The 13305-nt window shown below is 43.1% G+C and overlaps 1 protein-coding gene across 1 annotated transcript; it reads left to right on the top strand.

The window, feature by feature from the left end:
• The first annotated feature begins 140 nt into the window (after positions 1 to 140).
• On the top strand, positions 141 to 11542 carry pwwp2b (PWWP domain containing 2B). The gene is made up of 3 exons (XM_050071416.1): positions 141 to 554; positions 4050 to 5774; positions 9655 to 11542. Exons 1-3 carry the CDS (start codon positions 415 to 417, stop codon positions 9659 to 9661), a joined length of 1872 nt encoding a protein of 623 aa, XP_049927373.1. The 5' UTR covers positions 141 to 414; the 3' UTR covers positions 9662 to 11542.
• Positions 11543 to 13305: the final 1763 nt, after the last annotated feature.

Raw genomic sequence — 13305 nt, forward strand, 5'->3', positions numbered from 1 at the left:
TTATGTAGAGGTCATATTTATCTAACATTTGTCAGGTTTCACGTTTAAAACACATGAAAATTGCTCCATGCTTTATCCGTTTTCCAGCATAATGGTAGAGTAAGTCCGGAATGAAAACGGGGGCATCCCTGAGCTTTAAGTCCGTACTCATGAATGGCATCAAACAAGTCAAAGTGAGACAGAGGGAGGGTAGGCCTTGTCTTGAGAGATTTTTGCTCCTCTAGCACAGGGAGCGTGATGTCAGCGGTGGCAGTACTGTTGTAATTGACTTGGTGGGGGTGATGGCGTCATTTTATGCCCTGGTGTAGCCTCCTGCTCCAATAGCGAAAGGGAGACGGATCTTTAGCCGACGCGACCGTGGCTCCCTTGGCCGGGATCGAGCACCGCCGAGCCGGACACTTCACGCCGGGAAACATGGAGGCTGTGGCCGAGGAGCTGCGGGCCGGCTCTCGGGTACCTGTCACTATCGATCAAATAGTTAACGATACACTGGTGGTGACGCTGACCTACCGAGAAAGGAGTTACACGGGGATATTACTTGATTGCAACAAAAAGTGAGTGTTATTTCGTCTATTATCTTTATACATTTGTCTTTGGAATTAATTTGCTAAACTCAGGTAACGGCTAATCTACCTTTGATGCTAACGAGTCAAAGCTAGCTAGTTAGCTGTTAGCTAGCTGTGAGCTAACTGGGCCCCCATACAAAAGACTCGTAGGTTATTGTAGCTGACAGGGTTGCTATCTGCTAGCTTGTCGGCTAATGCCAAACTGATTTAATTTTAGCTCTATAATGAGGTGGTGAGATACTTTTTTTTAACTACGGTGAAATACTATATGGCAAGATAATGCCCCTGTCTACAGATATTGTTAATGACTTCTCTTAAACAATAAGTAATGTCAGTGGGTTCATCTATAGCTTATTGTTAGCCTAATCTAATACAGAGCAGCTAAAACGTATTCAGTAATAGGGTAGGCCCTGGCTGAGCAATATTGTGTATATCACTTATGTGTTAATGTGTTTCTACATACAGATAGCACTGTATTGTGTACTAGTTTTCTGGAGTGATGTTTCAATTCAAATAATCTGGAATACAGTTGCTGTTTTGAGGGATGGCACTTCATAAGCAGTGACTTTTGATCTGCATAAACAATGGAAAATGGCAATAAAGATACATGTGGGGTTTGATGAATCACAACTGTAATGCTTTTTCTTAAAACCTGGTTCTGATAAGATCCAGTGACCATCTTAGGTTTTGTGTTTGACAAGAGAAGGCCCACTGTTGCCAGTTAACAACACAGTCCTGTTCAAATGAGACAACCTCAAAGGTAGAATTTGACATGTATCAGTGTCATGTCTTATCTGCCTGTGTCACATGTATTAGCCTTGTGTTGCTCCTGGTGCTGTGCACCTTAAAAGCCACTGGCTTTAGACTATTTATAGAGCAGTAGAATCAGAATCTGACTAGCTTTGCCCCTTAGTATGCTTAGATGGTTTTTCATGTGAGAGCTCAAGCTGTCCTGAAAATAACCCACCCAAATGGGAAAAGGCAGGCCTTGGAATAACTTAAAATAGGCCTATATTTCAGGCCTTGTCACTGACAAAATTTGACTTCTTCTTCCTTTTCAGCTCATGGAATTACATTTCCTGGCATTGTTTCCCACATTTTTTTTTTTTTTTAAATGTCATCGTCTAGGCCTATCATTCAGCCAGATCTCTGCATCTAGTTTCACTGTACACAACGTGAAATGGCAACAGTGCTGTGAATCATGGCTGGTCATATGCTGCGTCCTTGTACTGTGCTTAACTGCTAGCACTGCCTGTTCCCTGTCACCGGCAGCCCTGTTTGTGCCGTGTCAATCACCGTGAAGGCTAATATTCAGCTGCTTTAGGGCACATATAAAAAGGTGAGAGGAACAAACCACAACGAGAGACTATTATTCGGAGGTGCCTGCCAGTTGCTTCTCCTGGGGAGGAAAATGGGCTCCCCAAATGTGCACTAATTAATAATCTCACCACACATAAGCCCCCGTATAGACATGGATGCAAAAACAAACTGAAATCTCCTGGCTCCTTCCCTACATCTCTGAATCCCGAGTGATTCATGGGATTGTTTTTGTTCAGTCAGATGTTGGGGAGGGGGGGGTTCCTGGGCATCCTGTAGTCTCTTTGTCTGCTGTCTCCTGACTAAAGCAGCACAGCCATGTTACTGTTGCCTGCCAGCCACCTCTCAAAGACTCCTTGGCAGTTGGGCCTTCTTTGGACATGTTTGCTGGTCCTAGAGCCCCGAAAAGACCACATGAATTCACTGAGAGAGTCAGTGATACTATTGCTTCATTTTTGTGGCCTAAAGGCAGTAGGACGGATAAGCGCCTGGCTGCTTGTGAACCCCAACCCCCACACGTAAAGAATTTTCAGCATACAGGTGATATGGAGAGTTTTGTCAGTGTGTCCAGTCAAAGTAAGTCAAAATGGTGAAATAGGTTTTCTTATTTATAGCTTTTTGTAGGCCGCTTCGTTGGAAAGCTTTGAGCAGCTTTGGGTGCTCTTTTTTTTTTTCTTTTGGCTTAATTGAAACAGCAAGGTATTTGATTTGTGCTCTCTCACTAGCCTTAAAGGGATAGTTTGAATTCTTTTACGTGGGGTTGTTTGAGGTACTTATCCATATTTAGTGTATTACTTTCAGTAGATGGTCGTTGCCAATTTCCCAGTTTGGAGAAGCAGGCAGGACTAAATCCAAGGAAGCTAAGCAATGCATTGCTGTGGACAGTGGCAGAAGCAAAATGTGTTTTAGCCACCTTTTTATATAAAAAAAAAAGAAAAAAAAAAAGAAAATCAATATCAATTTAAGTGTATGATATGTCTTGAATATTTTGATCACTTTACCTTGCCTCCAGACAGCCCTCATCGGTACAGCAAAAGTCTACTAGTGTTATCAGAAGAATGAAAAAGAAGAATATAATGGAAAAGTAGGCTGCCTGGCAACAGTAGTAAACCCAGACGTACCGCCAATCATCACATTTGTGTACTGTAACTAACTGCTGCTTATGACAAAGTCAAAATTATGTTATACTGCTTTGTACCTCCTGGGTTGCCACTGTTTCCATTATGGCATTTTTTTAGCTTTTACAGCCATCCCTCATGTTCTCCCACACCCTGCAGCAAAAAGCCACTTTCTTTCCAATAATTTAATGCCATTTAAATATCCCTGTGGTCTCACAATGAAGAGTCAGATGTCTCTACGGGTGAACCTGCTCAGCCAGTCTTGCCTCACAGGCGTCCCTGTTGAACTGAAAAGCGCAGCACACACAGTGAGTGCCTTGTTCCAAAAATTCTGAAGTGTACAACCAAGCGCCGTGACAATTTTCAGAGCCTTTGCGCTCAATGCTAAAGGTGTGAATATGTCCTTTTCTGACACATGGAGCACGCTCTGGGGACATTACAGTGAGCACAAACCACACATAACAGTAACTGAGCAAGGCAGCAGTAGCACCTTGTGTGTTATAAAAGGTAAAATTACTGTTTTTGTTAAAGGGGTCTGGTGGCTTTGAAGACAGCATAGATAACAGCTTTAGTTCCCTGTCGGAAAAGGCTGTCTGACAAGGTAAAGGAACATTTTCTAAATATAGTGGTCACTTAATCTTATATTGTTTTTTGTTTTTTTAGATGGCTTAAATTTGTTTGCTGCTGCACCCCAGTTCACAGCAGTACATTGCTTAGCTTCTGTGGTGGTACTCCTGCCACTTCTCCTGGGGGGGGGGGGGGGGGGGGGTCTACTGTATGTACTGCCTATGGATCAGTACATCATACCACCCCACTTCAAAAAATCCAAACTATCCCTTTTAGTCATCTGACATGGTGAAATACAAGCATAGCATTACAATGTCGTTCTTGTGGATGAAATTGCTTAACTAAAAAATTCAAGAAATGCTTGTCATGTGTAACAAGAATGTTTGTGTTGGCTTGCATGAACGTCACTGCACTCTAATGAAGCTCAATGAGATGCACAGTTATTCATTTACTGCTTCTTTTTTTCTTCTCTTCATCTTAGGACTGGGCTATTCTGTCTACCAGAATTCACAGCAAAACCCGGGGATTGCCCAATACCTACACCGGCTTGTGAAATCCCAGAAGTTCTAAGTGAGGAGCCGGTTTCCAAATCTCCCAGCCAGGCTTCACACAGACCAAAGGATGAAAACACCCTCCCAGAAAGCAGCATACCTACTGCACCTCTCCCCTGCCCTGTACCCACACCAGTGCCAGCTGGACAGACTCCTTACCCTCCTTATTTTGAAGGAGCCCCCTTCCCTCAGCCCTTATGGGTGCGCCACAGCTACAGCCAATGGGTACCTCAGCCCCCTCCGCGACCAATCAAGAGAAAGAAGAGGCGGACGCGAGAGCCTGGCCGCATGACCATGAGCACTATCCGTCTTCGGCCACGGCAGGTACTGTGTGAAAAGTGCAAGAACACACTGAATAGTGACGAGGACAGCAAAGATGGCATGAGCAACACTAAGACTTCTAGAAAAGAGAATGCACTACACAGCGATGATGATGGTGATGACAAGGATATCCCCTCTAAGCTGTCGAGAAAAGAGGATGTAGTTGCAACCAAGGACACTAAAAGACGTGAAAATGGCACCAGCCTTGACAGCAAGCGCCTCAGGAAGGACAAAAGGGGAGACGCTGAAGGGGAGAAGTTCCCCATGGGCGACGTTATCCCCCACAGTCCTGTTATAAAGATCTCCTACAGCACTCCACAGGGCAAGGGCGAGGTCATGAAGATCCCTGCCAGAGTCCACGGTTCAGTCAAGCCATTCTGCCCCAAACAGCTGGTGCAGAATGGTGTGGGAGAAAATGGCAAGACACCTTCTGATCCCACCAAGGAGCAACGGCACATTTTAGATGCCACAAGGTCTGGCCTCACCGTGTCCATTCCCAAACTCAAACTCACCAGGCCTTTTACAACAGTGGGTCAGGACTTGCCTTCTCCAAAGATCCATTTGAGACCCCCTCAGAGGGAGAGTGAGGAGAGTATGGTCGAGTATGAGGCAGAACTTGTAGGAGGCACCAGGAGGCGAAGCCCCAGGGTGCCTGGTCCCTGCCTCCCGCACTCTGAAGACTCAGGGGAAGGTAAAAACTCTCTGGAGTTGTGGTCGGGGAGTTCGGGAGAGGAGGCAGAGCGCAGCCACAGCGACCTTACGCTTCTCATCAATTTCCGTAAGCGCAAAGCAGATTCTTCTAGCCTGTCTGTCTGCAGCAGCGACAGTCTAGATGAGTCCAAGTCCTTCAGCTCTGACGGCACCTCACCAGAGCTGTGCGATCTGGCCCCAGGTGAAGACCTGTCCGTAACCTCATCTTCTGTACCCTCACGGGAAGACTGCAAGACAGTGCCGCCGCTCACGGTTCGGCTTCATACCCGCAGCATGACAAAGTGCGTTACAGAAGAGGGTCACGCTGTGGCGGTGGGTGACATTGTGTGGGGGAAGATTCACGGCTTCCCTTGGTGGCCGGCGCGCGTGCTCAGCATCAGTGGCACCCGCAAACAGGAGACGGCCAGTTGCGAGGCCCAGTGGCCCCAGGCAAAGGTGGCGTGGTTCGGTTCGCCCACCACCTCCCAGCTCTCCGTTGCCAAATTGTCGCCCTTCAGGGAGCTCTTCAGGTCCCGCTTCAACCGCAAGAAGAAAGGGATGTACCGGAGAGCCATCCTGGAGGCAGCCAAGGCTGTGGGCCACATGGGCCCAGAGATTACATCGCTGCTTACCCACTGTGACACGTAGGTTAGTTCTCAACAGTTGGATCTTACATGTGGTTGCATCACATCTTCAGTTTAAAATAAACATGTCCCTGTGCTTTCCAAGACTTAAAATAGGGCTGGGCAATACATTAAAATTGGCCAAAACCAACATTATTTATCTCTCACTCGCCTGATTTAATTATGTCAGTGTGTTTGATTCATTAACTCAGAGAAAATGGAGCAACAGGGCTGATACTGATGAGCTGGCACAACATGTACATGCCAAGTCAGTGGTGTGAGCACACTTAGGCTTCAGCATACACGACACAGAGCAAAACAAAGCGAAATGCAAATACTGTTGGAAAATAGCTGCGGTTACAAAAGGAAACACTAGTAATTTGTTCCATCACATGATAGATATACAATATGAAAAGTGTATGGCCAAGAAAAAGAAGATACAGCAGTCTACAAAGGCGTTCGCAGAGATCTACAGTTTATTTTAAAGGGCAGTTGTGCCCCAAAGTTGTAATTTTTATAAAAGAAAATAACATTAAAATATCTCATACATACAGTATGCAAACACAGTGTCACATTGACTTAACAGAGGTAACTAAGGCGTCATGAAACTAAGGATGTACTGCTTATTTTCTTGAGGCTTTGCAGTTAGAGCTCAGATCTGATAGCATGTTATCCAATCACATTCAGTTTTTGAATCTGACTCCATTCATATCCCATATTGAGTCTTTTTTTAGATTTAGCATTCAAAAGTGTCATGGCTCAAGAGTTTCAGTTGATATGTCATATCAGTTTTTGAGTGGCAGTCTTATTAATTCATTCCAAAATAAACTTTGCCAAATAAGCTCAGTATACATAAGTAAAAATGAATGGCAGCAGAGGATATGACTTTTTGATTAAATATTTATCTGACATATTGAAATAACAGCTGACACCTTTAACAATCTACTTGATTCAAATATGAAGCAAATGATTCATAACTATGAAGCTGAGCAGTTTTAATTATTGACATTGATGAATTGAAGTTTAACAGGGAGACTCCTGAAACTGATTGGACGCCATTAGTCAGATCGTTTTACTGCAGGAGATGTGCCAGTGTTGTTAAAAGTCTCCTCCGTCACAAATAATCTTTGGCTTAACACTGACAGCGGCTCGCAGAGAGCCCTCTAACCAGACATTAGACGAGTTTAATTTGGGCCTCTTATCATGTTACTCACTGAATTAACATTAATTAGCGACAGCTGATGTGAGCGGTTGCTATCACTGTCTGTCATCTTAACTGGTGAAAGTGAGGGTCAGTGTGGGCTAAAAATCTGAGGCTGCTACCTAAAACAACAACAACAACAAAAACGATTTGAGTTAAGCACATCTGTATTTTGCCAACTCAAGTGTCAGAAGTCAGAGCTATGTTTACTTGAAATGTTCACACTGTAGAGCCCAGATATCCTGACGGCATTCTACACCCTAAAATATCCTGCAGATTGGTTGGGTGTTATTCACATCTATTTAAACGACGCAAAGAGTCATAATCCTCAGCGCACATAATTACTAAGACGTTCAGTACTAGAACAAAGGTGTGTATGTGTGAAGGTGTCATCATCATTACTGTGAATTGTGATTACATTTCAGGTCACATTGCCCAGCCCTGTCCTTATGTGTCTTTTAAAATAGCTAATTTGATGATGTACATGTTAAAGTTTGGGGAAATGTGAGCTGTGTGAACATGAGTCTGCATAAAATACTTAGTTTTTGCCATGCCAGCCTTTGGAACACCAGCTACATTTATGTCATGAAGGAGTTGCTGTGTACAAAGCTGCAGAACAAACATTAATACCAGCTTTAATGCTGGCACAGGCTGTACTGCTTACTGTCAACAGGAATAGCTTAGTGAGATGGCTGGTGAGTCCCAACAGCTACAGTAGCACAATGAAACTAATACCTCATTTCCACTGCATGATTCAACTCAACTCACTTTTGGTACCAGGTTCTTTTTCTGTTTTGTTTCCCACTGTGGATAGTAGAGCTACAAAGATGAATCGATTAGTTGTCAATTATTAAATTAATAGCCAACTGATTTGATAATCGATTCATTTTTCTTGAGTGTGATATGCTCTTGTTTCTTTACTCCTTTGTAACAGTAAACTAAATATATATATATATATATTGTCCACATATATTGGGTTGTGGACAAAACAAGACATTTGACGATGTCATGTTGGGCTTTGGGAAACCCATTTTTCATTTTCTGACTAAAGATCAAATGATGAATTGATTAATAGAGAAAATAATCAACAGATTAATTGACAGAAAATAATTGTTGGTTGCAGCCTTAGCATATATTACCCTCTCAGTTTAGATGGGATTCTCAGCTGATCGCCATAGTGATGCCACATGAAACTGCCCTGCCATCATCTTCAAGCATCGTTGAGTCCTATGGCACAGTGTACAGCATAGTTTTTTTTTTAAAAATCTGGGTCAAGCTAATACAAAATAGCTGTCACGATTGATGGTATCTTGGCTATTTAGAAATGGAACGTTTGTCCCGGATGTGTTCGCAAGTAACAATTATCACTGACCAAGCAATGTTGCTCAGTGTTTCAACTCTTGTATCGGCTCAGCTTGCTTGCAACTAGGGATGTCCCGATCACTTTTTTTTTTTTTTTGCATCCGATCCGATACAGAGTCCTTTATTTTGAAACCAAGTCTGATACCGAGTCCGATCCAATACTTTGCAAAGCATTAAGAAAGAAAGAAAAAGAATGCATCCAAGTTGTCCCATAAGGTTTGTTTTTTATATAAACAGTATCCAAAAAGCTTATCGGTGGTTCAGCAGCACAAAATGTAAACATATTCTGAATTGTAAACAAATTGTCCCTCCAGAGTTGCCGTAGGGCTGTGGTAGGCGAGGTTCCGCCTTAGGTGTGCCTGTGTTGCTCGGAATAAAGAGAAGCGGTGGCCGCTGAACCTGTTGTCTCGACTCCTGTCCGTTTATTGCTCATTAGCTGCACTCAGTTAGGCGAACTCAGGACGCTCAGTTACAATACATTGGAAAGCGGAGGCAAGAATGAACAACATAGATGAAAAACCTGGCCATTTTTGTTTTTTTGATTCCTCCGATCTTTTATTACCGATTCCAGTTTTGTAAAAATAACGTGATTGGTGCTGATACCCGATCCAAGGATCGGATTGGGACATCCCTACTTGCAACCTCAACCCAGGCGGTACTAAAAAAAGTACAAGGTACTACCCACGACTTTTGCAAGTGGAAAACCAAAAAAAAAAGCAGAGATGAGTAGAGCCATGCCATACCATGCAGTGGAAACACGGTATAATTATAATTCTACTGTTAAATACTGCAAGTGCATAAAAATAGGGTTTGGTTCATGCCTTAAAAGCACACTGCCATACTGTGGCTATGCCAAACTGGTTTCCTACTACATTTTCCCTGTGTAGCCAAACAGCCTGTCCTTAACACACACTCAAAGATTAAATATTGTCTTTTGAGTGATAGGAAAGACAGACAGGCTGCTCCCAACCCTTCTGTTTACTCCGTTATGGGCTCAGTAGCCAAGAAGAGCTTGGTTGAGAATCTACAAACTAAGGAGTTAAGATGAGCCTATATTTGGTGCTTTTTCCAGAGCTCATAAAGGAAGCGTTTTTCTTGCTCTGTCAGCTACACCGAGGTTTTCAGCAGGCTGGAAAGTAGCTGACGTTCACTTCAGAGTGCTCCATAATCTTTAGATGACTAACATGACACATTGAGGAGGAACCACATCTCCCTTAGTGCTGAGCCTTGTACACTGTGTTAAGAATTCCCAGCACCGGATATATGACCTGCCTTGTTTGCTCATCGTCTTTACTTTGTGCTCTTTCTTTCCCCCCCTCTCCTTTTTCTCTTGTGTAGAGGCTGAGGACTGAAGAGAGGTCTCCGAGGTTTTTCTGAATTCTCAGACTGTGTCATCAAGACCCAGGAGGGAGTACGTGCGGTTGCCACGGCTACTATTTATATGCCGTTTTTTTTGTTTTGTTTTGTTTTCTTTTCTTTTCTTTTTCACATGGCTGGTTGAAAAATGGCCGCCAAGGTGGAGTGTCGTTGAGACTGGATAAGGGAGCAAAAAAAAGGCCAGGCATCTCATGGTCTACTATGAACTAAACTATTCCTCCTTTTTTTATTTTCTAGATTTAATCATATTTCAATAGAGCCGAATAACGACACTACAAGGACACAAATGTATTTATTATCTGTAACGGTTTATTATGACCCACCCTTCTACTACAATCTTGCAAAAAGAAAACCTCCCAGTCTGCTGCTGTCATTATCGTGGTCCTCGCCGCTGATGTGTTTGCTGCGAGGTTCAGTTGGAGGAAGCCGGTGGCATCTTCAAAGGCACCCCCCACCCCTCATCCTCCCGGACACGAGCCGTTTGACCACGGTTTAAAAAGTCTTACCCCCAAATCCTCTTCTGAAAATGTGAACGGCTCCATCCAGAGACAGTAGTGAGTGTTCCAGCTCTTCTAGCGATCAGTGTTCCATCCTCGTAGCCTTCTGCGACATTAGTTGGATTTGTGGATGTATTTATACTGAACTCTATTCCTCTCCAGAATCATGTTGTGTCTCTCTTCCATTTCATTTTTAACTTTTAGGAGTGTCATGTCAGCGAACTTTTCCTCCTTCCCTCCAACTCTTCTTTTTCCTGAGAACCATTTTTACATCACTTTAATTATTTAAAGCGTCACGTTTAAGAAAAAAAAGCACTTTATCTGTACCTTGGTGGCCTGCTGTATGCTCACTGTCTAAAACACTATGGCGAGATACAGCCCTGATAGGCAGCAGGGGAGTTCAGAAGTCTTTGTGGTTGACTATCCATGGCCTTGGAGATACAAAAAAAAAAATCTTTTTTTATTTTATTTTATTGTATGATTTTTGGGGACACCAGACACGGATGGTTGTGTACACTGTATTCTCGCATTTGACTTAGGTGCGTTTCTCTCTCAGCTTATCTGCCACACACACACGCACACGCACACACACACACACACACACACACACACACACTACAAAAATCCAAACATTTCCACTGGAGAAACATGGGTGAACAAATGTGTCAAAGCCCCCTATGCATTATCAGTTTAAAGCTTTACGAGTGACTTTGGGAGAGAAAAAAAAAAATAACATGCTGTAAGAATACTGTGAATTCAACTGCTGAGCGTGCTGAAGAAAAGCTTGCTACTAGTCAGAGCCTGCAGTTATTGAGTCATCTGGCTAAAGCAGACTGCAACACTGACCTTTAGTGACCTTTGTGTTGAAAGCGGCACTGTTGGAATTGGGGGAGGGAGGGGGCAGCTAAGGCAAGAGACCACGGCTGTCGAGCACAGCTCGGTCCATATGAAAAACGTACCGAAGATTGCACACAGTCACGCTCAGCCAACCAGCCCGTCTCCCTTCCGCCTGTCTGGGAACACTTTGTCCAGATCATGGCTGAAAACTAGCTCCCTGGTTGTCAATGAGAGAAGTGCGTTTGTTAGGGGAGCAGGTATAATGCACTTCTCCCATTCTGATAATCAGTGGTTTGACTGTTTGCCGTCAAGCTCGGCTAGTTTCCAGGCAGCCTTACAAGACGAGGAGGAGTGGGAGAGTCTAAATGTTCTGTATGCCTGAGAGGGTCGTCAGGATTTTCCCATGTGTGAGCAACATGGCTATCTACTGTTGCCCACGTTGGTCAATGTTATTGGCTACTTTTTTTGTTTTCTTTTTTACATGTACTGTACATAAAATAAAATATAAAGCAATATCTGTGCTGTTGTGGATGGGTCACTTTGTCATTGATCATCAGAGGAGTGGTGTTGGATTGTTGTTTTTAATGATTGAATTGCTTAAGTGGGAGCAACAGCGTAGCCCATGGTAATCAGATTTAAGCCTTATTACTAAAGGGGGGCATTTTACCAATTTTCCACATGAAATATTGTCGAACTGGTGCCCTGCCCTTTATTCTCACACCTCACTCATCAGGGAAGTACTACTTTACCTGTGGAGACAGCTGTATGATGTCATCTTGAAGCGAGAGTTCCAAAATTAGGAAAAAAATGACCCTGATGATGTCATTAGGGCTATTTTGTGAATTCATTTTTTTTGACTAAATGCCTGAAATCTGTTGGTGTGCAGTTTTAAATACTTGGGCACCAGCAACGGTTCTAGTGAAAGATCCTATCCAGTTGCATTATGGGAAATATAGGATTCAGTGTTGTAGGATTTTGCTCCATACCAGGGACTGAAAGTCAGAGCTTCATATTTTAATTTGTCCCCCACAAGTCTCCTAACTTTCTGTAAGTGTAATATGATAATTGCTGGAGTGGTCCTTTTTACAGATGAAAACATGCAAGGACAGGAAGTAAAGTGACTGCTGTGACGTCTCCTTACAACAATGCATGTTTGAATGAAAGCTACTCTAAGAATTGTCCAGTTTAATACTATTATAATTACTTTATATGTAGCGCTACTTTTGACAACATTAGGAGGAATGTGCAGTTCACGTGTGTTAAACTGCAACTTTGGGGGGAAAAAATGATTGTAGAACAAGAAATGTCAGATAAGCTAACGCTGCTTAGCTAACGTAGCTAACGTCAGTGGGCTAACAACATTGTGTAAGGGCTGTGGTGGTTACACACATTTGTTTACTCAACAGAACAAATACAATGCTGTTCAGTGTTTCGGTTTACTGAGTGAGTGTTACCTGGTGACTCAGTAAAAAGTCGTTCCCAGTGACGGCAGCTGGTGAAAACAGGAGCAGAACTTGTAGGTGTCCTTGCAAAAGACACACTCATCTGTTCATTATCTCGCATTATCTGCGTCAACCATTTATAAAGGATAGTAGGAGCAACTACGGGCACGTTCAGCTGAAAGTCACCAGTTAACATAGTCACTCATTAAACCAAACACCAGCTGCTCTGTTTAGTAGGAGTGGGTCTTTTTTTTTACCATGGAAAACTTAACTGGTATTTGGCAGACAACATAATGTCTACATTTTAAGCCAAAATGTGTCATCAGTTAGCTGAGCTAATTTATAAAATCAACAACCTCTGCTGCTGCCAATGTCAGCAGACAGCAGCAGTCACAGTAGTAATGGCGCTGCTGCAAGATGGCAGAACACACAAAGCAGTTGCCAGGTTTGTGTATATATGCAGTAAATTAATAGAAAATACAGATTTTTCATATTAAGTGTGAGTGGCATCCATTTTCTCATCTAAGTCTTTGCAAGACAGCAAATTCAAAGAATGTTGAATGGATACTTTAATCTTTATTGGTCCTTGGATCTGTTTCAGGTTGCAACTCGTCCACTGCTCCTCTGATTTCTCTGTGGTCACATGCTTGCTGTCATGCTGTTGCATATGCTCAGGTTCGGTAACAGCTTGGGATTTATGCTGTCTTTCCTGCTACAATTGAGCTGCCACTTTGTCTTATTTGATGTAGAAAAAGCAAATTTAAACCCTAAAAAATGCACAGGCTCATGTCAGACAGCCTACAGGACTGTGACGTACCTTTGTGTCTTTGAGCGGA

Source organism: Epinephelus moara, chromosome 19 (genome assembly GCF_006386435.1).
Source record: "Epinephelus moara isolate mb chromosome 19, YSFRI_EMoa_1.0, whole genome shotgun sequence".
Lineage (NCBI taxonomy): Eukaryota > Metazoa > Chordata > Actinopteri > Perciformes > Serranidae > Epinephelus > Epinephelus moara.

Bases quoted from the DNA above. Each gene is read 5' to 3' on its own strand.
- pwwp2b (XM_050071416.1), top strand. From the start codon at position 415: ATGGAGGCTGTGGCCGAGGAGCTGCGGGCCGGCTCTCGGGTACCTGTC. The intron at 555-4,049 runs GTGAGTGTTATT...TCTTCATCTTAG, and splicing joins TTACTTGATTGCAACAAAAA to GACTGGGCTATTCTGTCTAC.